Below are 27,112 nucleotides of genomic sequence, written 5' to 3'. Positions count from 1 at the left end.
ATCTAAATGTGTGGTGAGCACTTTGAACCCCCAAGTGTTTCACTAAAGTTTATAACGCAGAGCCGTGAAAATTAAAAATCTGTTTTTTTTCTACAAAAATGATTTTTTTAGCCCCCAGTTTTGTATTTTCCCAAGGGTAACAGGAGAAATTTGACCCCAAAAGTTGTTGTACAATTTGTCCTGAGTATGCCGGTACCCCATATGTGGGGGTAAACCACTGTTTGGGCGCACGGCAGAGCTCGGAAGGGAAGGAGCACCATTTTACTTTTTCAACGTAGAATTGTATGGATTGAGATCAGACATCATGTTGCATTTGCGGAGCCACTGGTGTGCCTAAACAGTGGAAACCTCCCAATGCTAACTCCAACCCTAACACACCCCTAAGCCTAATCCCAACCCTAACCACACCCCTAACCCCAACACACCCCTAACCCCAACACAACCCTAATCCCAACCCTAACCACACCCCTAAACCGAACACACCCCTAGCCCTAATCCCAACCCCAACACACCCCTAACCCCAACACACCCCTAACCCTAATCCCAACCCTAACCATACCCCTAACCCTGACACACCCCTAACCAACCGTAAACGTAATCCAAACCCTAACCCCAACTCTAGCCCCAACCCTAACTTTTGCCCCGACCCTAACCCTAACTTTAGCCCCAACCCTAACTTTAGCCCCAACCCTAACCCTAATGGGAAAATGAAAATAAATACATTTTTTATTTTATTATTTTCCCTAACTAAGGGGGTGATAAACAGGGGTTTGATTTACTATTTATAGCGGGTTTTTATAGCGGGTTTTTATGTTTGGCAGCTGTCACACACTAAAAGACGCTTTTTATTGCAAAAAATATTTTTTGTGTTACCACATTCTGAGAGCTATAATTTTTCCATATTTTGGTCCACAGAGTCATGTGGGGTCTTTTTTTTTACTTTTTTACTTTGTCCCAGTGTGGGACATCATGGTAAAGTATCAGATCGCTGATCTGACACTTTGCAATGCACTGTGTCAGATCAGGCACTGCAGGAGGCTTGCCGGTGCCTGCTCTTAGCAGGTGCTTGCAAACCACCTCCCTGCAGGACCCAGAAGGAGCCCGCGGCCATCTTGGATCCGGGGCCTGCAGGGAGGAGGACGGAGGAGATGCTCGGAGCAACGCGATCACATCGCATTGCTCCGAGGGTCTCAAGGAAGCACGCATGGAGCCCCCTTCCTGTGCGATGCTTCCCTATGCCGCCGGAACGCTGCAATCGTGTTTGATCGCAGTTTCCCGGGGGTTAATGTGCCAGGAGCGGTCTGTGATAATCAGCTGACACCCGGCCGTGATCTGCTGCGCTCCCCCCGTGAGCTCAGCTGATCGCGTTAGACGTACTATCCCGTCGAGGGTCAGATAGGCCCAGGTCACCTCGGATAGTATGTCTAAGGTCAGATAGGGGTTAAACATTAAATAAATACAGCACATTAAAGGGAATCTGTCACCAGGTTTTTCTACGCTTTCTGAGAGCAGCATAATTTAGGGACAGAGACCCTGATTCCAGTGATATATTACTTACTGTGCTGAATGTTGTCTTTTTGATAAAATCAAAGTTTTATCTGTTGCAGATCTACCAGTTCTCTGCATGCTGAGCACTGTATAACCCCTCCTACACCACTGATTGGCAGCTTTCTGCCTATGCAGAGTATACACAGAAAGCTGCCAATCAGTAGCGGGGGCGTGGTTGGACGACATGACAGCAGTCAGTGATAAAACAGTGATTTTATCAAAACTACACCAAGTAGCCCAGTAAGTGACACATCGCTGGAATTAGGCTTTGTGCCCCTACAGTATATTATGCTACTCTCAGATTAGCAAAAAGCTGGTACACAGATTTCCTTTAACACTAAGGACAGTATAAAACCCCCGTGCTGTCTTATATGTACAGTATACTATACGTATGAATACGCTAGTACTGACCTGTCATAGGAGAATAGTCCGTGGCAATAGACGCAATATGGTAGATAGTTCACCTGTGTCCAGAAGCGGTGATGTCAGAAGAGGTGGTAGTCCACGAGTCGGAGATATATCCAGGTAGTTCAGGAAGTTTAGTCCAAAGGACCTACACATTTAGAGCGACGCGGCCGGTGGCATCTGTATGAAACTAGCTATGCCTCAGTGACATCACTGGTGCTATGGAGGCTGATAGAAACCAAAAGGATGTCTCCCACGCATTTCGGGAAGGAGAAAACTTCTGTCAGCCTTATACGCAACATTATTAAACATTACACCTACAACATTATTATAACCCAATAGACACCATAGACTCGTGGTATGCTAAGCTGCAAGTATGGACATTGGATGCAGAGAACTGGGTTGAAATGTGTCCACAGTATAAAGGTTTAGCAGCTGATGAATGATTTATTTTATGTGCACCGTTCATATCCTCAGAATATTCAGCTTCACAAAATAGTATGTAGGCAGTTGCGTAGAGATCAATTACTGAGCAATGATACATGCCCAGCCATTATTAATTACACAAAACATACGTAAGTCAGTTGAAGTTTATTGCAACATACAGCATGGAACAACTACTCAATGTGCATATTACAATGGAAATAACCAAAACATTTCTGTAAATCAATGAAATAAACAATTAATATCGGTGACAGAAAAAACCTTCCCTTTACACACATGCACTAAAAGCGTCAGTGTCATCATCGATCCGCCGCACCCTGCTACTTCATGCTCTTTCTTAGAATGAGTCACAGTGCTGATGAGCATTACATAGTGTGCAGGCAATACTACCGCCATGCAGTCCCACCTAATCTCCACACACAAACTGAGTAATGAAAAATTGTGCCAGCACTGTTATGTTGCTTTTTATACAAAAATAAAAGTCAGGAATTACAAAAGATTCTCACCTCAACCTGTTTGTAAAAATGGACCAGCTTGGACTTTACACAGCAAAACATCTACAGTATAATAGAAGGTTCTCAGATCGACATTGTTACTAATGCTGGTGTAAAACAAATGATAGTAGATATAACACGTAACAAATAAGACCACTAAGGCATCAACTTGAAAATGAACAGGCCACAGGTCTTCTAATCCAAACCTAAAGAAGCACTCCCATTTTTATCCTCTTAATGTATTGCAGTCATCATATTATACGACACTGTGTACTTACAATTGCTCATTTTTCCTTTCTACTTAGCTAATTCTTCTCTTTTCCATTAGGTCTATGATATCCCAGCTGAGCAACTGGGTTAGAGGTTGAAGAGGGGAATGATAAAGGCAGGGGAAAGAGACTTCTTGTTACTACATAGAGCAGAGAAAGGAGAAGAATTATCTTGGTAGAAAGGAAAAATGAGCAATTGTAAGTACACAGTGCTGTATAATATGATGATTGCAGTATATTAACGGGATAAAAACTTTGATGGCAGATATTCTTTACTACCGTATTTGCCTAGGAAGCTGGTGAGTTTGGGTTGGGAGACCTGTGGTGAGTCTGGGAATCATGGACCATGACACCAATACAAGTGAATCTGTCCTTAGAACAGAGGGAAATTGAGCTTATGCCTGCATTTTTTATTGAAATGTTTGGGAAAATATTTTTGAATCTGTATTTTTTTTTTTTTTTTTAGAAAACTGCATTTGTTAGACCCCATGTACAAACCTCACATCTACTTTTAACAGTAGTAAAAGCACAACGAAATATATCTGAAATGGAAATCCTGGTTCAATTTTCTTTGGCAGTGATCCTTTAAAAATAAACCTGTAAATTAACAAATGTGGCAAATAAACAACATAAAAATTGTATAAAAATTACATGAAAATGAGTTATCAAAAAATATGGATTAAGTAGCTATAAAATAAAAGTAATATAGTCAATGTTAAAAATTAACCCCTGAATATGCCCCTCATGGACCACGGCTGGGGGGAATTGCACTGTTTACTTACTTACAGAACAGTCATTCAAACCTATCATATACTAGTGGATATAAAAAGTCTACACGCCAAGGTTAAAATGCCAGGTTGTTTTACATGTAAATAAAATTATACCAATAATTTCTTTTTATACCTTTAATGTCACCGATGCTCTGTACAAAACCATTGAGTAACAAACTGAAATAATTTCGAGGGGCGTAAATTAAAAAACCAAAACTAAAATAATGTGATTGCATAAGTGTGAATTGCTTCCTATAATTGGGGATGTGGTTGTGTTCATAATCAGCCAATCACATTTGCATTCATGTTACATAGTAGTCAGTGCGCATCTGCCATCATTTACACTGATTCTGGTTAACCCCATTTAAAATTTCACTGTTCTAGTAGCATTTTCCTGACATTCTCTTAGTTGCATTTTACAGCAAAAGACATGATACATAAACAGATTACATCACAGCAAAGGGATCTCATTGTTGAAAGTTATCAGTCAGGAGAAGGGTGGAAAAAAAATCCAAGGCATTGAATATACCATGGAACATGAAGACGGTCATCAAGATTTGGCTTAAATTTGGAACAACAGAGCTGGAAGTCGCTCAAAAACTGTGGAAAAGACAAGTAGTAAATTGGTCCGTGAGGCTGCCAATAGGCCAAAGCAACATTAAAGGAGCTACAGGAATTTCTGGCAAGTACTGCTTGTTACTGCATGTGACAGAAATCTCCCATATTCTTCATATATCTGGCCTGTAGAGTGGGCTAGCAAAACTGAAGTCTTTTTTTTCGCCCGGCTATATTTTGCCAAAAGTTACGTCAACTCTGCCAAAAGCATGTGGGAAAATGTGTTTTTGTCTGATGAGACAAAGGTTGAACTTTTTGGCCATAATTCCAAGTGGTATGTTTAGCGCAAAGTCAACACTGCGTATCATCAAAAAAACACCATCAGTGAAGCACAGTGGAGGACGTATTATGCCCTGGGGCTGATTTTTTGGAAGTTGTAACTGGGCTTTAATCAAAGTGGAAAGAATTATTAACACCTCCAAATATCAGTAAATTTTGCTACAAGACCTTCAGGTCTCTGCTAAAAAGTTGAAGATGAAGAGGAAAATTTCACCTTTCAACACAACAATGACCCCAAACATAGCTACAAATCAACAAAAGAAGATCATATTTTTGGAATGTGCAAATTGAGGATGTAAATTCTAGTGCAACCTAGTGGGAGTAGCAATCCTTCAAGTCATTATTAACCCTTTAACAAGCCTTGAAATTTAACTTAGGATAAAAGCCAAATCAATTTGTAGACACGGTGTTTTGGGGTATTGCCCCTCATCAGTAAAAAGTATGAGATCTGATTTGGCTGGGTGAGAGGCTAAGACTGGGATCTAAAGTGTAAGGTTTCTCCTTATGGAGAGTGACATGCCAAGGCTGGCAGTATGAGTCTCCTGATTATGAGGGTGCCACTGTACTAAAAGTGCAGCTGCAGGGGGAAAAGTAGAAAATGAACTTTATTTCTCCGTGGAGTCACCGGCTTTCAGTCATGCAGGCATGCCCAATGCAATTACTGTCACCTCTCACAGAACTGAGAGTGGCGGCTGTAACCACACCCTGGCACTGATTGACAGCTGGCTCAGCACTGATGCACTTTAGAGTCGGCTGTCATTCAGTGCCATGGTGTGCTTACAGCCATCGCTCTCAGTGCTGTGAAAGGTGATTGTAATTTCTTTGCGCACACCTGCATGACTGAAAGCCGGAGGCTCCTGCGAGAAATAAAGTTCATTTTTGTCCTGGGTGCTTCACTTTCAGTCCTGCAGCTGAGCACCTTACTAATAATGTTAACCTGTAGGCTAACCCCATATCTGCTGGGGTGAACTAATGCTCCTGTGTATGGGAGAGTCAGCTGAGATGGCTGCAGGCCAAGCGATCTTTCAGCTGATAGGCATCTAACGTGTATGGCCGGCCTAATCCTTCTGGAACATTATCCGTAAGAGTTGAGAGGTTCCTGAACACTTAGGACAGTTGGATGTTCCTTCCGAAATTGGAGGGTTTGACCAACTTTAATCCAATCTGTAAGTGAAACCTTACATAGGATTGTAAGTTCCTACTGAAATGAGTGGTTCTAGAACAGCAATGAAAATGACACCTAACTTTTAGCCATCTGATTTCCCAACGCCAGGAAATTATGCTTAGAAGTCATATCCAAGTGAGCCTGGAAGTACATTAGAGTGGAGTCAGTCAATCAACATGACCCAGTACACGTCCAAGCTCAACACTAGTGTTACTAGTCAAATCTTACTGACAGGTTCCTCTTAGTAGCCAGCCAGGACCAGGTCTCCACCTCGAGATGGCTCGGAACTAAGTACAAAAGAACCTGGCACTCAAGTGTGAACAACTCCATATTTTTATTGTAGTACCAATAAAACGTTTCGGTCTGTGAGACCTTCCTCAGTTGCATACTGTAGTATAGAAGCGAGAATGATGCCGCTTGGTCAGGGTATCAAAAGTCACCTCCTCTTAGGTGGCTATTTAGTAGGTAAGGCCCTCCGGACTGGTAGAGAGGGGTGGAGTGTCCTAAGATGCTTAGCTGTTTGAGTGTCCTGGAAATGACGCGGAGTCCACCGCTTGTCATAGGAGTGAGGGGTAAGTGAACTAAGGACTTTAAATGTTGGAAAATAGAAAAATTGGAGTCTGGCTCAACAGGACTGGATTTTCCTATTTTTCTTTTTCAAAAGAAAATATGGTGCATACAAAAGAAAATTGACATGGTCGACATGACCCAGGCGACGCGTTTTGACTGCACTAGTCATGAGTAAGACTGCTTAGTGCAGTCAAAACGCGTCAACTGGGTCACATCGACCATGTGAATTTTTCTTTTGTATGTACCATATTTTCTTTTGAAAAAGAAAAAGAAAAGGAAAATCCAGTTCTGTTGACCCGGACTCCAATTTTTTCTATTTCCCTTGATGTGAGGCCAGGGCGAGGCAGGTGTCTGGACCCCAGGTGGATGAGCATGGAGCAACTGGGTGAGCTGGAATCATGTTTTTATAGACATTATATGTTAGATGCAGTGTAGAACGATATCTGGTTTATGAATCTTACTATTCATTAATGATTCTGTTTGCTTATGCAAGTTTTTCTAAAATACTGCAATGTTTTAGAATAAACCATAATGCAGCCAGACTCTGATTTATGCTGCCTGTAATCCAGACAGCATGAATCTAGTGAGAGGTTCCCTTTAATGGATGTTTAATCCCATGTTCACTTTTCATGACTTTCATCATTTGCAGTTGTTTAAATAAAGAGACTTTGTCACCAGGTCAAATGTGGCATTTTTTGCTCCTATTTTATTCCCGCTAACCCCCTGAGTATTGCGTTTTTTTGTTTTTTTTTTCTCCTTAAATCTACCATATGGGTCTTTTTTTTTCTCCTTAAATCTACCATATGGGTCTTTCTATTTTGTTCACCCAATATGATTATTTTTATGGTCTTTACAAGTAGGCGTTGCTCAAAGATTTCTCGGATGGTGGGTGGGGCTTTAGGCTAGTCTGCATTATTACCCTGTGATCATAAACATTAGCATATTTGCTGCACCAAATAAAAGGGCCGATATATCTGGAATTGTGTGGTGGTTTTAAAAAATATATATATATTCTGGGAATTAGCAGAATAGAAATACTTGTAAAAACTAGTCACGTTTATCCTGGCAACAGGCCACAGCTCTGCAGAACATGCTGATATATAGGCAACTGGAAAAAAATCAATAAATATAAACTGGCCAATTTACTGAGAAGTGATGGTAATAAGCCGCAAACAGAGTGACAGTAATATGAAACATCACGGATATTTTACCACAAGCTACAGTCATAAATCAAATTTTTTTTTTACAATATGAAAATTAACCTGAGGTGCTACTGTGTGGTGAGATCATCACATGGCGCACATTCTCTTATTTGTCATGTCAAGTGTTGTTGAGATGAGAGCAGAAGGGATCAGCATATCCATTACTGAGCAACCGGCACGCTCTTCCAGCACCATAGGAGTCTGAAACCATCTTCTCTAATTTGTCACAGAATGTCCCAGTTCCCCAGAGAGCACACAAGAGGAAACCCGCTACGGCACACTGTCCATATCAATAAGGAACACTTTGATTGTGCGTCTCGTTCCTGTCGTGTACACAGTTTGGCATATGTAACAAGACCGGAGTTCAGATCCATAGGATCCCTTTTTTTAGGATATGAAGCTTAGGCTGTGCTAGGAGTCCACTTTCGGAAAAATGCAAACTTTATTATTTCGACTTATTTTGCGTTCAGCTTTACATTTGGGCTGTTTGGTCTGAATCAGCTCCTCGGGGGTGTTTCCAAGAGGAGGTAAAAGACGTTTCTTGCTATTTCTTTTATCAGACAGCCACTGTGGGGGCAACTCAAAGGGCCCATATCCAAATTGCATGGAATACCTGTCATTAAGTAGTTCGGCTTCACCAGGCATCACAGGGGCCACTTGTGATGCTGATTCTGTTCTCTGAGGAATTAATTTTTGAACCAAAGTTGGTTCTACGTCTTGGCTTGTACTGGCCATTGTATCTTTCAGTTTGTAGCTTTTGGAAGTCTCTGACTTTATCTCATTATCCTCCTCTTCTTCAACAGATTTAAAGATTTGTTGTTGTCCTAAATGGAACATCTCCAGAAGTTGGCTTCCTGAGCGAACGCTGGGCTCCAAATTTACCTCTGCCACCGATCCTAGGTTGACCACGTTTCTTCGGCTGTACCGACGATGGAGTTGCACAACGGTACCCAAAACACACTTTCGCACAGATTTGTTGACGGTCAAGAACAGGAGAGGATTGGTGACAAGTGAAACTTTAGGCAACCAAATGGCAGTAAGCATTAGAAAGTCTGAGATATGAGATATGTTGAGCACAGTGCGATAAACAACCATTGTCAAGTAGGGAACGCTGCAGAGAATAAATATAAGGACCATGGACAGCAGCATAGCGTGCAACTCAGCCTCCTTCTGAGAAACATACGGAATAGATATGGAGTTCTGGGGGGTCCGCAGTGCTGCTATTACCACCTTCTTTTTCTGACTTGCACTTAGTGCTCTGCGTATGAGTAGCATAAATAAGAAAACCACAGCGACAGGTATTAAAACGGTGGTGACATTGTACACCAGGACATAAACCAAGTGACCCAGAGAGTAGCCCCAAGACTGGGAGCAGGTGGACATGGCATAAATGTCAGTCACATTAGTCACAGCAAAAACAGGGACGCTGGCGACAACTGCATGAGTCCAAATGTAGATAAGCAAGTCTCTGGCCTTGGAATCGGATATCTTCCTCTCGAGAGGGTACAGCACAGAGTAATACCTGCAATGACAGTAAAACACAGGCTTATCATAGAATCATGATTTGGCACGCAATCAATAGCTGTCAGATACGGGGTTATACAGCGCTCATATACAGCTCTGGAAAAAATTAAGAGACCACTGCAAAATTTTCAGTTTGTCTGATTTTTCCCTTCATAGGTATATTTTTGAGTAAAATGTAAATTGTTCTTTTATTCTATAAACTTCTGACAACATGTCTCCGAAGTTTTGTATTTATTTTCTGAAAATGAGAAATGGTCCAAATAATAAAAAAAATGCATTGCTTGCAGACCTCAAATAAAGCAAAAAAAAACAAAAACAAGTTCATAATCATTTAGAAACAACAATGCTAATGTTTTATCTCAGGAAGAGTTCAGAAATCAATATTTTGTGGAATAACCATGATTTTTAATCACAGCTTTCATGCGTCTTGGCATGCTTTCCACCAGTCTTTCACACTGCTTTTGGGTGACCTTATGCCACTCCTGGTACAAAAATGTAAGCAGTTCGTCTTTGTTAGATGGCTTGTGACTATCCATCTTCCTCTTGATTACATGACATTGGTATTGTCGATAGCCCGGTAGGACTCTCTCACCTTTAAGCTCCCCCCATTTCCCAACGGAAAAAATCCCATCCCAAATAACGACAGGATTCTAAACTTGGATAATAATTGGCCACAGCGGCCTTTATTATAAAACATACAAAAATACATAACAGTAAAGTAACGTTGGGAGGGTCCTTGAAGCTCAAAATCTGGTGGTAAACCGTAAGAAAAAGTGGACAGAAAAACAGACCATAATTTACTCCCAGCCGTTACCACACTGGCTCGGGAGCACCAAAGTACCCCAAAGGGTTACCATTGTCCACTTAAAACTTGGGAATCCGGCCCACCGTTGCCAAGATTCCCCCAAACCACCAGACCCGAAACCAAACTTTACACCAACTGAAGAATCCGTATCCCGACGGATCCCCCAGGCCAATTTAGCACCAACTCCAAGGACCCCTCCCACCGCCACAACGAGGGTAATTGAACACCTCAAATACCCGAGACCCCCCACACCTAACCGCTATGGCCCTCTCAATACCGTTCTGTAACCCGAGGGCCCACAAATCAATGCCCACCGCGTTCAAATGTACACCACCTCCCAGGAGAAATTCTTCACCCCCATTCTCTAAATCAAAATGACAGATAGACAAGCCTCCGTTCCTGATGACAAAACTAGATACCGCCCGATTTACCTTAATTCTAGCTTTATTAATCTTGTCCACCGATCTAGCGTGTCTCCAGCATCTCCTCGGGACGATATCCGACCACACCAGGAGCAAATCTTGAAAAGACACCCATAACCTGAGCAGATCGTGCGTAATATCCCATATTAACTCACAAAATAGGCGAACCCCCAAATCATTTCCCCCGACATGCAACACCAAAATGTCAGGAGGTTTATCTAACCGAGCACCATTATGTACCTCCTGCATGACCCTGTTCCAACACAAACCCCAAAAACCCAACCACCTGACCACAGCAACTTCCTTGGAAAAACCTAGTTGACGACCTTCACGCTGAACATCCGCACGCCTCGCGCCCCAATAAACATAGGAGTGGCCGACGATCCAAACCAACAGAGGATTGTGACCTAGAAAAATACAAGCAACTTAGAGTCCACACCAATCAAATAGAAAATACAGACCTACAAGAAAACACCCACGCCTTCAAGGTCTAATATAACTCTTTTAACGCCCAGACTCCCATCTCCCTATCCTCTGAACCACTTCAGGGGCCAAACCTCCAAAGCCGCTTGAGTCGCGGCCCCGATACAAAACGAATGAGATGCAAAACGAGAAGCGTCTAAACCCAGCACCGACAAGGCTCGCCTGAAAACTGGAATCTGGATAGGAAAGATCCATCCTCATAACACAACAAAGGTCCATTTTTCGTCGGCTGAAAGCTATTAAAAACCTGCCAATAACGAATGGGACACATAAGTGAACCTGGAACAGCGCCCAAAACTACCCTTTTACCCTTTCCCTCCTGGTCCGTCTTAGACCGCCGTATCCAGAAATGTAAACGACCCCCAATAAGCAACACGTCCCTAGCCCAAAGCCCCTCTTGTCTCTACGTAGTGGGAGACACAATCTCCCCAACCCTCAAAGCTCCAAAAGAAGCAAGGGAAAAGGCCAAACGAAAAAGAGCCACCTCAAAATTGGATATAGAAATTTCACCCAAACGCGCGCCTAAAAGCTCCAACACACCAAAAGAAACCGGGCGCCTGCGATCCCCCTGCCTCACCTTTCTCCTCAAACCTTTTACCGCTTGCTGTACCTGAAACAATTTTGTCAAATCCCGCAGGCCTCGAAGCCGAAAACCAAAAGCCAAAGCCGCCCTAATTCTATCTACCTTCGTTGCCGACCACCCTTCATCGGCACCACGTCTCAACCACAATAACAAGGCACCCACTTGATCATCACCCGCATCAGTAGCCACGCATGACGCCAACCAGGTCTCCCAATCACACCATACCGACCGATACGCAGACCACGTGCTGGGTGCCAAAGATGCATGAATCAAAGGTTCTGCAGCCCGGATACCATGCTCCAAAGCTTCGGCGGGCAGTCCAGACCCGCCTCCTCCACGTCTGGGGCCAATGACCGAAAATGCTCCCAGTGAAATCGAGACAAAGAGTCAGCAATAGAATTCTTAACTCCAGGAACATAAGACGCCGTAATATACGCATTAATAGACAAGCAAAACAACACCCAACACACTGACGAAGAACCCTGATGACTGGGGGGAAGCTGCCGTTAAACTGTTGATAACACACAACCACCATATTGTCACAATTAAAGCGGACCCTTCTATTGCGAAAATCCTCCTTCCACAGATAAACTGCAACCAGGATAGGAAAGATTTCTAGCAAGGTGATGTTCTTCACTAACTCAGCAGCAAACCAGTCATCAGGCCACCTAGCGGCACACCACCGGCCACCAAAAAAGGCACCAAAACCAACACCGCCCGAAGCGTCAGTGAACAAATCCAAATCAGCATTACCCACCACTTCCTCCATCAGCAACGAACGGCCATTGTACTGTGCCAAAAAACTGTCCCAAACCTCTAAATCGGCCTTGTGCTCGCTAGACAAGCGAACAAAATGATGCGGGGCCTTAACCCCCGCCGTGGCACTAGCCAACCTGCGTGAAAACACCCTCCCCATCAGGATGATCCTGCAAGCAAAATTCAATTTTCCGAGAAGGGACAGAACCTCACGGAGTGGCAGCTTTTTCAAACGTCTCGCTCGAGCCACTTCACTTCTCAATCCAACCACTTTCTCCTCAGGCAACCTAAATTCCCAATTAACTGAATCAATAACAATGCGCAGGAAAGAAAGACTCGTGCGAGGCCCCTCATTTTTTTCCGGCGCTAATGGGACACCAAATTGTTCGGCTACCCAGATCACTGCCTTTAAAACAACGTCACAACACCCGGACTGACCCGGTTCGATGCACAAAAAGTCGTCCAAATAATGTATCACGGAATCCAAACCAGACACATCCCGAACGACCCACTCAAGAAAAGAACTAAAAGCTTCAAAATATGCGCAAGACAACGAGCAACCCATCGGTAAACATCTATCAACATAAAACCCCCCGTTCCAATAACAACCCAACAACCGCACGCTATCGGGGTGAACAGGTAGCAAACCAAAAGCAGACTCAATATCGGTCTTGGCCAACAGCGCACCCCTACCGCAACTATGCACCCAGCGTGCCGCCTCATCAAAAGACGAATAAACAACGGAACAAAGGTCCGGGTCTATCCCATCATTCACGGACATCTCCCGAGGATAGGTCAATTGCTGAATCGGCCTAAACTTGTTTGGTTCCTTCTTCGGAACCACACCCAACGGCGATACTACTAAATCCTCTAACGGCAGGAAAGGGAAAGGTCCAGACATCCTACCTAAAGAAACCTCCTTATTCAACTTTTCCGAAACCACAGAAGCGTGCAACTCAGCTGATCTAAGATTCTTCAAAACCTGAGCGATAACAAAAGTAGGAGCAGGTATACGAAAACCATCACGGAAACCCAACAACAATAACTCCGCTTTTTCCCTATCCAGGAACCTATTTAGATAGGGGACCATCGCGTCCAGTCTCACTGGCGTCACCCCCTTTTGAATTGCCCTCTGGCTTCCCTTTTTTGTTAAAACACTTGGCAGCGCCATGGGAAGACCCATTGCAGTACGAGCACATGTGCTTGAACTTACAAGTGGTTCCGAACTTGCGCTGGCCTTCATTAAACTGCCAGCATAAACCGTGTTTTTGACCTCCTGATTGTCCGGACTGACCACCTGATCCCGAAGAACTTCCGTGCGAAGTGGCTTGGCTGGCAGTTCCGGCCCCACCTTGAAAGGAATGACTAAATTTTGTCGGTGCCATAACACGCAGCCACAAACCTATGTCCTTCTGATCCCATCTAATCGCCGGACGAACCGCTTTTCGCTGCCTAAACTGCTCGTCATAACGGAGCCACTCCTGGCCCCCATATGCCCTATGTGCCTCGCCTATTGAATCCATATAGCAAAATAAGGCGGAACAATGTTCAGGAGCCTTTTCGCCTACTACGCTTGCTATAATTGCAAACGCTTGCAGCCAATTCACAAAAGTCTGAGGAATAAGATGCCATCTCCGTTTCTCCTCTTCCTCCTTCTTACTGTCCTCCTTCTTACTCTTGTCTAAATTAAATTTGAAAAGATCTCCACATACTCATCTTTCCAAATCTTCTCCCTCACTTCCTTTTTCAAATGAGCCCCCAACGGCGCCTCAAAACAAACATAAACTTCGCCCTGCGCCTTTTCGTCCAAACGAATCCCGCCTTCCTTCTCTTTCTCAGTCTGCACGGATACTGACATCGGCTCAGACGACCTGCTCTGCGCCAAAGAACCACAACCCGACAATCCGAGACCTAAGTCTGTAGGACCCACTCACACCGCCAAAGGTGACGGCACTGACCTAACACCTCCCAACCGCGTAAGCAACTCTTGAACGTTAGATAACAGCTCACCTACCACCTCAATCCCCGAATCAGACTGAACTCCCAAACGCTAACCCATAACTACAGACCCACCTGCCTGACTAACCCCGACCGACGGGGAAAATGATAGCGTCGGTAACAAACCAGACACAGATTCATGCTCACCAGTCTGCAGGGGAGCTGGGATCCCCTCAGCCGCAGACATCCTGCTCGTCCAGCCGTCCACTGCTCCCGATCTGCTCCGTGACCCTGGAGCTGAGGTCCGCCATGCGATGAAGACCGTGATGTCCGGCCTTGTCAAGGCACACTGCCGTCGATCCAGATGCGGCCTGATAGGAAGGCACCCAGGCACAGGCCCACTGCCAGAAATGCTCCCATCCGACCCTTGGACGCGGCCCCCTCCAGATCTGGCCGAAGATGAAGGTGACAATCTGGGGTCGCTAGCCCGGCCCAGCAGCCCTGCAATTCCCGAGGCGCTGCCCGCCACTGCAGCAGGAGAGGCTGTCCCCCATTGTCTATGTCCTGCGGAGGAAGCGGGCTGCCTGGCTGGGGCATCACCACGGCGACCTGCCGTGACGTCACAGGGAGCGACAGACGATCCAGCTCGTGATAACCCCGCCCCCCGAAGCGCGTGAGGTGAAGGCCTATCAACCGCCGCAGGCCCCAGCGTGGCGGGCGGATTCCTCCCAGACCGAGCCCTGCTTGGACGTTTGTGGACGGGCACTCGGTCCGGAGGGTCCCTGGAGGGGATAGGCGCTCCGGAGGCCAAACACGCCGGGAGCGCCGCTCACCTGCAGCTACCGACGGGACGACCCCGCTGCCTCCACCCAGGATTCCGGACACCTGGGACTCCAGCCAGCCAGGGGGCTGATTTCCGGCAGCCGCCCGCAGCCTATCAAGAACCTGCTCCACGGATGCCATCCCGGTATGTAGAGATGACTGCTGATTGGCCTCCAGAGCGGGAACTGACTAAATTCCACCCCCTCATTGCCCTATAAACCCCTCTAATGAATATTATCCCCTCCCCTTAAACATAACCTCACCCTCTACCCTTTTGCTCCAAAACCCCTGTCATGCCGGCCTGCACGTACGCCGCCTGGGGGGAGGGGGCGGCTCGCTCCGGCCTGTTCTTTCCAGAGGTTTTCAATGGGGTTCAGGTCTGGAGATTGGGCTGCCCATGACAGGGATTTGATGTGGTGGTCCTTCATCCATGCCTTGATTGACCTAGCTGTATGGCATGGTTTATTTTAAACAAAAAAAAACTTGATCTTTCATCCCTTCTCTCCTGCTAGCGCTGCTTTCAGCCGAGCAGGACAGAAGGGATGAATGCCGGCTTCAGCACCACACACAGGGGACAGCGCTTAACTGTAGCGCTGTTTCTCATGCAGCGGTACATGCACACGGAGGAGAGTGCACACTGTTCTCCGTGTGCACGTGTGCGGGACGCTTTGCGGATCGTGCTGCCGGAGAAACACGGACATGTCTCCGTGTTTTGCACACGGACACACGGTCCGAGAAAACACGCAGGCATGTGCATAGACCCATTCATTTGAATGGGTCTACGTGTGTCAGTGTCTCCGATACGTGAGAAAACTGTCACTACACGTACCGGAGCCACTGACGTGTGAAACCGGCCTCATGGGCAGCCCAATCTCTGAAAACCTCTGAAATGTAATCAAGAGGATGATGGATAAGTCACAAGCCATCAAAAGGAGAACTGCTTACATTTTTGTACCAGGAGTGACATAAGGTCACCCAAAAGCAGTGTGAAAGACTGGTGGAAAGCATGCCAAGACGCATGAAAGCTGTAAATAAAAATCATGGTTATTCCACAAAATATTGATTTCTTCCTGAGTTAAAACATTAGTATTGTTGTTTCTAAATGATTATGAACTTGTTTTTTTTTTCCACATTATTGGAGGTCTGCAAGCAATGCATTTTTTTGTTATTTTGACCATTTCTCATTTTCAGAAAGTAAATACATTTGTTGCTTGGAAATTCGGAGACATGTTGTCAGTGGTTTATAGAATAAAAAAACAATTTACATTTTACTCAAAAATATACCTATAAAGAGAAAAATCAGACAAACTGAAAAATGTTGCAGTGGTCTCTTAATTTTTGCCAGAGCTGTATATGGGGTAATATATGGAAGTAGGTTTACTAGTCCTCCAGTGATCATTTCCAGTGATTAAATCAAGACTACAGTAAGCAGCCCAGTAAGTGACATCACTGGAATCAGGGTCTCCGTCTCTACATTATGCTACTCCCAGATTAGATGGCAAAAAACTGGTGACAGATTCCCTTTAATAACATGAAGTTAGGTCATTTCTGATAACGCTGTTGTCTACTTTAATTTTTAAAGAGGAATTACACCTAAACACATCATATAGAAGTAAAACCCTGTCCTCAGACTATTGCTACAAGGGCAGCAAGTGGAATACCTATTCTAGCACTGTAAATTACTATCCCCACTGGATGGACAAACATACTTATCCCAATTTATTATCCAACTTCCACAATTTCATTTTATAATTAACAAATCAAACATCATAAATATATGAACGGTTACTGTGTAGAGTTTTGGAAGTTTTGCACTTACCTATCCAGAGCAATGATGGCAAAGCTGAGTATGGTCACAGAGCAGAAGACTTTGTGCAAGAATTTGATGATCTTACAGAAAAGTATACTATAAATCCACCAGCAACATTGTGGGCTGGCACTGAGCACAATGTCAAAAGGCACACACACCAAGCTGGCACAGATGCCAGAGCAAGCCAGATTCTTCATGAAGCGGTTGGTCACAGATTTCAGGACAGTTGTTCTGCAGGTTGACCAAAGTACAATGATGTTCCCTAAAAAAGACAAAAATGAATTGCATTAAAGTGGTTTTCCTATTAAATTGTTGCATGATATGTCAGTCAAGTGCATCACAGAAGTCCCACTGGAGGGGTCTGTCAGCTGGGACCACCATTCATTTTTAAATATAGTGTGTTTATTTTTTATGGAAAGGTGCACTGTCATTCATAGTTTATTTATCTTCCTCACTTACCGTATTTCACAGTGCTTTATAGACATTATTGGAACAGTCACCATTGGCGCTCACAATCTGAATTCCTATCAGTATGTCTTTGGAGTGTGGGAGGAAATCGGAGAACCTGGAGGAAACCCACAAAAACACGGGGAGAACATACAAACTCATTGCAGATGTTGTCCTTGGGGGAATTTTAACTCAGGACCCCAGTACTGCAAGCCACTGTGTTGCCCTAAATATAGGACAGTGCTAACCACTGAGCCACCGTGCTGCCCTATATAATGTACAGTGCTAACCACTGAGCCACCGTGTTGGCCTATATATAGTATGATATTAACCACTGAGCCACCGTGCTGCCCTATATATAGTACAGTAATAACCACTGAGCCACCGTGCTGTCCTATATATAGTACAGTGCTCACCATTGACACACCATGCTGCCCTATATATAGTACAGTACTAACCACTGACGCGGGTAGCCAGCTTACGTATTGAGGCCCCAATATAAACTAATACCTTACATACATTGATATGTGGGGGTTTTTTTGCACTTTATCTTGCAGGGCGCAGTCGGACCAAGATGGCTCTGTAAACTGTAGGCCTCTGTTCACACAGCATGCATTTTGTAGCACTGGGCGGCCTGCCTATATGTGCGTTAGTAATAGGCTGTAAACCAGATGCTCTGCATTGCCTGTGTGAACAATGCCACATACCGACTATTATCTCTTATCTTTTTGTGCACTAATGCCAAACAGCCAACACTGGATTGTTTCATCGGTATTTTTTGCACCTGTGTTTTTGCCATCATTAATCGGGTCCGATGCGCCCTGCTGGTGCATGTGTTTGGAGGCTTCAGCAGGTAATCATCTCTGCTTTTTTCTCTGTGACTTTTTAAAATGTTTTGGAGGATCTTTAAGTCCTCTTTTTGCGTCGGTGAACTAACCACTGAGCCACCGAGCTGTCCTATATATAGTACAGTGCTCACCACTGACACACCATGCTGCCCTATACAGTGGGGAAAATAAGTATTTGATCCCTTGCTGATTTTGTAAGTTTTCCCACTGACAAAGACATGAACAGTCTATATTTTTAAGTGTAGGTTAATTTTAACATTGAGAGATAGAATATAAAAAATAAAATCCAGAAAATCACATTGTATAAATTATATACATTTATTTGCATTTTGCAGTGAGAAATAAGTATTTGATCCCCTACCAACCATTAAGAGTTTTGGCTCCTACAGACCAGTTAGGCTACTTTCACATTTCCGTTTTTTTTAATCCGTCACAATGCGTCATTTTGGGAAAAAAACGCATCCTGCAAATTTGCCCTCAAGATATGTTTTTTTCCCATAGACTTGTATTGCCGACGGATCGTGACGTATGGCCACACGTTGCATCCGTCGTGCACTGGTTGCGTCGGGTTTTGGCGGACCGTCGTCACAGAAAAACGTTCAAGGGAACGTTCAAGCGTACGTCGCATCCAGTGTTTCAGACTGCGCATGCCCAGCAGGAAATATCGCTCTCACGATCTTTCCTCACCCTGCAGTCTGATGGAAATGTGAAAGCACACACTTCCGTCGGTACGTCGCGCCGACATTTCTTGACGGCCCCGTACCGACGGAAATGTGAAATAAGCCTTATGCGCTCCTAATCAACTCGTTACCTGCATTAAAGATGGCTGTCTTACATAGTCACCTTTATAAAAGACTCCTGTCCACAGACTCAATTAATCAGTCAGGCTCTAATCTCAACAACATGGGCAAGACCAAAGAGCTTTCTAAGGATGTCAGGGACAAGATCATAGAACTGCACAAAGCTGTATATATACAGGGGTTGGACAAAATAATGGAAACACCTGGAAACATTAACAAAAGTTAGTTTAATATGGTGTAGGTCCACCTTTTGTGGCGATTACAGCCTCAATTCTCCTAAGTATGGATTCATACAAGGTGTGAATTGTTTCCAAAGGAATTTTAGCCCATTCTGCAGTTAAAACACCCTCCAGTTCTTTGAGCGACGATGGTGGCGGAAATTGATGTCTAACTTGAATCTCTAAAATCGACCATAAATGCTCAATAATGTTGAGGTCTGGGGATTGTGGGGGCCAGATGAGATGCTCAACTTCATTAGAATGTTCCTCGTGCCATGCTTTAACAATTCTAGCTGTATGAATTGGTGCATTATCATCCTGAAAGATGGCGTTCCCCTCCGGGAACAGTGCTTGAACCATTGGATGCACTTGGTCGCCCTAAATGCCTAAATAATCTCGGCTGTTAATTCTTCTATGAAGAGATATCATTGGCCCGGCGGATCTCCAAGAAATAGCACCCCAGATCATCACAGGACCTCCACCATGTTTTACGGTTGGCAGAAGGCAGTCTGGATGGAATGCTTCTTTCGGCTGTCTCCAAACGTACACTTGGCTGGAGGTCAGAAATAGGGTAAACGATGATTCGTCTGAGAATATCACATGTTTCCACTGCTCGAGGGACCAATTCTGGAGGTTTCTACACCACTCTAAACACTTGGAACATTTGTCATTGAGAGCAGCGGTTTTCTAATTGCAGCTCTTCCGTGCAATCCAGATTTGTGCAGCTCCTGACAAACAGTTTTCGTGTTCATTGAGCTCAGCAGTGATTTTCGAAGCCGTGGTCTTGCGATCCTCTCTCACAATTCGCTTTAGAGTCCGACGGTCTCTCTCAGTCAACTTTGACTTTCGGCCGGACCTGTGCTTTGCTGCGGACATTTTTCCTTCTCTTTCAAGCACAGTCATTACTTTGGAGACAGTACCTCTTGACGCGCCAAGCATTCGGGCACTTTCTGTTACACTAGCGCCTGCCATACGAGCACCAACAATTTGGCCTCTTTGAAAATCCAAGAGGTCGCCATTGGTATCAGGTTCTCATCAATGTTCTTACAATTATGCAAAACAAACAGTTAATTTACATACACATATCACATAACACAAATAATCAACTACAAAACATTACCATATGTCACGGTTTGCATGTTTATCACATGTTCGAAGATTATGACGCCAAAACGTTAGGTGTTTCCGTTATTTTGTCCAACCCCTGTATATATATATATATATATATATATATATATATATATACATACAAAAAAAGGTGAAAACAGCACAAGCTCACCGACGGGTGCCAGGCCTTCCAGGCAGAACAGTCCACTCATCCACCCAAGTATCATAGAGATTAGAAAAAGGAAGGCAGCACTCCAATATTTGCAAAGGTGAAAAAAGCTGTGACGTTTATTTCAGACCCACATCTTCATACAATTTTGTTTCTGGTGTCCTTTGACAGCTCTTTGGTCTTCACCATAGTGGAGTTTGGAGTCAGACTGTTTGAGGGTGTGCACAGGTGTCTTTTTATACTGATAACAAGTTTAAACAGGTGCCATTACTACAGGTAATGAGTGGAGGAAAGAGGAGACTCTTAAAGAAGAAGTTACAGGTCTGTGAGAGCCAGAAATCTTGATTGTTTGTTTCTGACCAAATACTTATTTTCCACCATAAAATGCAAATAAAATGATAAAAAAACAGACAATGTGATTTTCTGGATTTTTTTTTCTCAGTTTGCCTCCCATAGTTGAGGTCTACCTATGATGTAAATTACAGACGCCTCTCATCTTTTTAAGTGGTGGAACTTGCACTATTGCTGACTGACTAAATACTTTTTTGCCCCACTGTATATATATATATATATATATATATATATATATATATATATATATATATATATATGTATAATATTGTCATGAATCTTTTATAGAAAACAGATGTATAACCAATGGTATTAAAGAAATAAATTTATGTGCATCTGCTTGCCATTGATGTGTATTGTAAATCTAGTATACTGTCACACATGTCTTTGGTGCTTGTATATATATTTTACCATCTATAAGCCTCATTCAGGTGTCTGATTTTCATATATGAGTGCTATCTATGTTTTTCACGGATACCACTCATACCTGTAATATTCTATGGGGCTGTTCGCATATCCAATTTTTTTCTTCGGATTGAGTGGTCTGTGGAAAACATCGGAGACATGTCCGATTTTTGATCTGAAGGTCGGATCAAATTCGGCAATGCAAAACAAAAATTGGACCACACTCGGGTGACATCCGAGTGAGGTCCGATATTCACGGACTATCAAAAAGGAGAAGGTGGAGAAATTACTGTTTACATTTCTCCATGTGTGAAAAAATCGGATGACACTCGGACCACACTCTGATCAGAATAATTGGTCCGATTTTCTCAAACCTGTAAAAATCAGTTGTCTGGATGAGGCCTAAGGCCAGTCTCACACGTCCAGATAATTCCGGTACCGGAAAAAATCGGTACCGGAGTTATGTGTGTCCGTGAGCTCATGTAGGCCATCCGTGTGGCACACGTGCGGCATCTGTGTGCCGCCTGGGTACCACACGGACCGTGCAGGAGAGACAGCGCTAAAGTTTAGCGCTGTCCCCTGCAACGTGCTGAAGCCGCGATTCATATCTTCTGTGCAGCAGCGTTTGCTGTAAAGAAGATATGAATAATCCATTTTTTTAGTGGTATTTCGTGTTTCAAATAAAGCTCCATGTCCCCACCCCCTGTGCGCCCCCCCCCCCCCCCCCCCGCTGTTCTGAAAATACTCACCCGCCTCCCTCGCAGTGTCCTGCCCTGGCCGCAGCTTCTCCTGTATGCGGTCACTTGGGGCCGCTCATTTACAGTAATGAATATGCGGCTCCACCCCTATGGGAGGTGGAGCCGCATATTCATGACTGTAATCGGCGGCCCCACGTGACCGCATACAGTAGAAGGTGCGGCCAGGACAGGAAGCAGCGACAGCCAACGAGGGAGCCGGGTGAGTATTTTCAGAACAGCGGGGGGCGCACAGGGGGTGGGGACATGGAGCTTTATTTTAAACACGAAATACCACTAAAAAAATGGATTATTCATATCTTCTTTACAGCAAACGCTGCTGCACAGAAGATATGAATCGCGGCTTCAGCACCATGTGAGGGGGACAGCGCTTACTGGAGCGCTGTCTCCTGCACGGCACACGGAGAACGTCTGTGTGCGGTACGTGTTTTACACGGACCCATTGACTTTAATGGGTCCGTGTAATACGTGCGCTCCCACGAACACTGACATGTCTCCGTGTTTGGCACACGGAGACACGGTCCGCAAAAAATCAATGACATCTGCACAGATGCATTGATTTTAATGTGTCTACGTGTGTCAGTGTCTCCGGTACGTGAGGAAACTGTCACCTCACGTACCGGAGCCACTGACGTGTGAAACCGGCCTAAGGCAGTGTAGTGTAGACACATTCTCCTAGAAGCGTTGCTCTGTAATCCAGCGTCTGCAGCGCGGTATCATAAAATATACCGTACTCTTTAGTTTCTGGAGTTCAGTAAAGAAAATAACTGCATGACGTTTCATAATTAGGAGGTTACACAGAGCCGGCCCGTCGGATGGCCATTTCTTCCATGAAAACATATGGAATTGTTTCTGGCCAGATGTGGTGATTGCTTTCAGGCAGGGTCTCGTGAGAACATGGCCTAAAGCGGGTCTGATCAAATATTTACTTTGATGCGTTTGCATTACGTCGATCGCGCACATCCGACATTCTCAGTCCAAGTGCGGCCCGAGATGTCTAGACAGTCTTATAGGCGTGTGCTGGTTCCATTATTACAGTTCATATTGCTGTCAGCAAGATTTGGTCTATGATGTTACTGAAGAATTCTAGTTACAGCTTTGATCACGAGGCCACTTTAGGCCAAGTTCACATGAGCACATTTTTCGTTCCAAGTGCTTTTCGTAGAAAAAACCTGACTCACCCTGACCTCACGCAGATCAATGCTATTCAATAGGTCTGTTCAGATTAACTTTTTTTTTTAATGCACCAAATTTGTGCTTGAAATAAATATCTGCATGCACTAGTCTCTTCCATATATCAGATGAGACTGCCCATTATAGTCAATGCGCAAAACTAAATCTGACCCCATATTTCTACAGATACTTTGCAGTTCTTTATGTGGTAAACAGTATATTGTCTTGTAAATTTTAATAATGGCTGATAAATAAAACAGATGCCATCTCCACATTATTTCACCTGATTCAGCATTTGCGACTTAAAGTCACAAAATTTGTCAGAAATGTACTAGAGTCCCCATCACACAAACACACACACATTTTAGCAGAATGTGTTTTTTTAGTTTTTAAGAGAAAAGTGTCAGCATTTTTGATTTGAGCAAAATTCATGAACAGCGTGCACCATTCTCATTAATTTGGCGCAATAAATACCACAAGACAAAATCAAAAAATCACAACTGATGAAACGGGACCTTACTTTTTACATTTGGTCAGAGTATGATTGAGGCTACAGTCAGTCGGATGAGAGAATCGGAGCACACTGTGAAGAGAAGATGGAGAACAAAATTTCTCCGTTGTGTGAGTCCATGGAAATTGGACTACGCTCAGATGTCATCCGAGTGCAGTTGAATGATTTCCATGCATCCATAGACTTCAATCCCAGAATGCTGCAATTTCCCCCCCCCTTACAGATTCTGCATCAGCACTGCACCATTGAATAATATTAGTCCCACTGATATCCGATATAAAGACAGATAACACTCGTCTGATGTATATGCTGGTTTGAGCGAGGCATGAGGGAAGAAATTCCTTCTTCTTTCTTCTTTCCCTAGGACCAGACCAGCTCTCTTCTAGGGAAGAATCCCTTGGCTAGCTCAACATATGGTGTGTTATCCTATATGTATAGACAATATTATCACTGATCTATGTTAGCCTTTGTGAGGCTTCTCCCATATTAGTACCTGCCTCCTCAGATGATGGGACATGTTCTCTTGTTAACATATCTAAACAGTGGGGCTTTCCTCTTGTTCATGACATCAGGGGCGACCTCCGAATCATCCTGGATGTAAAGACTCCCCCGAAGCCCATCAGCGCAGGAAGGAACATGACTGGGGGAGGGGCAGACCATATCGCACGGTTGACGTTTTTAGCTAAGGGGTCCCCTTCTGAGCACTATAGGATAACTCTTCGTGAGTCGGAGGTTGGCGGTGTGTAAGCCCCTTGTTATAATATAGGCAGGGGCTCTAGTTTTTATGTTCACACCACTGAATTTAAAAAGAAAAGGGAAAAAAAGGAGTCAAGTGTCTAATATGGCCTTTAAATATATCTTTTATGTGAATTATCACAGCTGCGGTTCAGGAGTCAGGTGGAAGTTGCAGGAAGTTACGGTGGACTAATCTGATCTAACAAAGGATGTAAAAACTCATGGTGGTGAACAGGCTCAGCTGTGGGGGGCCAGCCAGAAGGATTTAATATGGTAACGCTTTCAGCTATCCAGCCAGATAAAGTATAAGTGCTTCTCAGTAAATTAGAATATCATCAAAAAGTTAATTTATTTCAGTTCTTCAATACAAAAAGTGGAACTCATATGGTCATGATCGATTTTTAATACTTATAACTTCCTAACAAAAAAAATATGTTTCAAAAATTCTGCTGATGTAAAGTGGACATGCGGGAAATTATATTTATTAACTATTTTATGTGATATAACTTTCTGATTTAAGAGCATCAAAAATAAAAGGTTAAAAATTCCAACATTTTCTACATTTTTGCCAAATTTCCATTTATTTTCACAAATAAACGCAAGTCATATCAAAGAAATTTTACCACTATCATGAAGTACAATATGTCATGAAAAAATATTCACAGAATCACCGGGATCCATTGAAGTGTTCCTGAGTTCTGACCATTGTCACTTTATGAGGTAATAATTGTAAAAATTGGCCTAGTCATTAACGTGCAAACAGCCTTGGGGGTTAATGGGGATAACTAAAAAGGAACTCAATTTTTTAGCTCCAGAAAATTCTATTATGTCCATATTGCATGTGCTTTAAAACTCCAATATTATCCAGGTGGGATCTAATAGACATACATAGCACATACAGAGGCCATTTTTAAGCCTCTAGTTGTCATGGCAACCCATTGCTACCCCGCGATCACAGTACAAGAGTGCATATAAGTCTTTACATACAGGTGCTTCTCACAAAATTAGAAAATCCTCAAAAAGTTAACTTATTTCAGTTCTTCAATAAAATAAGTGAAACTCATATATTATATAGAGTCATTACAAACAGAGTGATCTATTTCAAGTGGTTATTTCTGTTAATGTTGATGATTATGGCTTACAGCCAATGAAATCCCAAAAGTCTTTATCTCAGTAAATTAGAATAATTAACAAAAAACACCTGCAAAGGCTTCCTAAGTGTTTAAAAAGGTCCCTTAGTCTGTTTCAGTAGGTTCCACAATCATGGGGAAGACTGCTGACTTGACAGATGTCCAGAAGGCAGTCAGTGACACACTCCACAAGGAGGGTAAGCCACAAAAGGCCATTGCTAAAGAAGCTGGCTGTTCACAGGGTGCTGTATCCAATCATATTAATGGAAAGTTGAATGGAAGGAAAAAGTGTGTTTTGTACTTCATTAGGGTTGAGGTTTACCAGAGTTACGATTTATTTTATGGGGAGTGAGGGTCCATCCCCTCCAGTATCCATCAGTCTTGCTATTAAGCAATGTTGTCTTAGTTGAGCAGGAGAACTGTTTTGGCCTTTATGAAATGCTGCAACAGCTTTGAGTGGGTGCATATGGCTACTCCTATTCCTGGATCTATGCTCCATACTTTCATGAAGTTATACACAAAGCAGCCATATCATAATAAACTCAGATCTCCTAGAAGGGTAAGACTAAATGTACATGCTACAGCTTGTACTTGGTGTCTTCTGCAACAATTGATAACATGCACCCCCCAGGCTTCTAATAGATCTGATTCTGTGCTGGAACGTGCTCTTAATTCTGTGAGTACCAATACTGTGTGTAGTGGATCTCCCACTGTGCTGTTCTAGCTCTGTTCTTTTACCATTTTTTAATAGAGTTTTGGGGGGGATCAACTCATAAATTTTCATCTGATCCTAAGAAAAACTTCGGTCATGATTAGCTCTCGGAACCGAAAGACAATCATTATTCTGATGAAGGCTTAGAATTTGGGGAAGCAAATGCATTTTTATTTAGTGAGGAAGATGTAAAAAGAAATTCTACTTCACTTCCAAAAATAAGGCTTCACTAATAATTCTTCATGCCATAAGAAGTGCTATGAATGTGAAGGGAGTAAACTGTCTGAGGACTGTACAGGACGATATGTTTCAAGGTCTAAGGGCTGGAAGGAGATGTGATATTTTCCCAAACCTTTAAAAAATATATTTTTTGGAAGACTTGGAAGATGTATGAGGAGGCACCCAAAAAAATAAAAAAATACTTATTTAAAAACATTTAGTATTCAATTTAACATCTTGAAAACATTATTCCCCTTCAAAAAAACTGTCCATTACATGATATGCACTTGTCCCAACATTTTTTCCGCTGTTCAAAATATTTTTTATATTCCTCTGGACTAACGCTATTTTTTCTTAACCTCTTCTACATCCTGAAAATACTTTCTTTTTAGGTTTTTCTTCATTCCTGGGAATAAGAAGTCGTCACTAGGGGGTGAGAAACCATTGTCATACACTTTTTTTTTTTTTACAAAAACTGGTTGATTTTCAAAACTGTGTGGGCAGGCACGTTACTATGATGAAGCAGCCAGTTCCCCGATTGCTACAATCCAGGTCATTTTTTCCTCACTGCCTCACGCAATCGCTTCAGCACTTGCAGATAGTAATGTTGGTTCACTGTGGTGCCCCG

General features: G+C 43.4%; 1 protein-coding gene across 1 annotated transcript in view; it reads right to left on the bottom strand.

Moving 5' to 3' along the window:
• Window positions 1-3,349: 3,349 nt before the first annotated feature.
• The window catches only part of GPR176 (G protein-coupled receptor 176), a 98,503-nt gene continuing 74,740 nt past the window's right edge, over window positions 3,350-27,112 (bottom strand). The window contains exons 2-3 of the mRNA XM_077263345.1: window positions 16,914-17,166; window positions 3,350-9,283 (exon numbers count right to left, since the gene is read on the bottom strand). Coding sequence (XP_077119460.1) covers window positions 8,173-9,283; window positions 16,914-17,166 — 1,364 coding nt within the window. The 3' untranslated portion in view covers window positions 3,350-8,172. The remainder of the gene's footprint in view (window positions 9,284-16,913; window positions 17,167-27,112) is intronic.

Source organism: Ranitomeya variabilis, chromosome 1 (genome assembly GCF_051348905.1).
Source record: "Ranitomeya variabilis isolate aRanVar5 chromosome 1, aRanVar5.hap1, whole genome shotgun sequence".
NCBI lineage: Eukaryota > Metazoa > Chordata > Amphibia > Anura > Dendrobatidae > Ranitomeya > Ranitomeya variabilis.
Note: the sequence above shows the minus strand (reverse complement) of the source record. Positions and strands in the feature narration are given on the sequence as shown.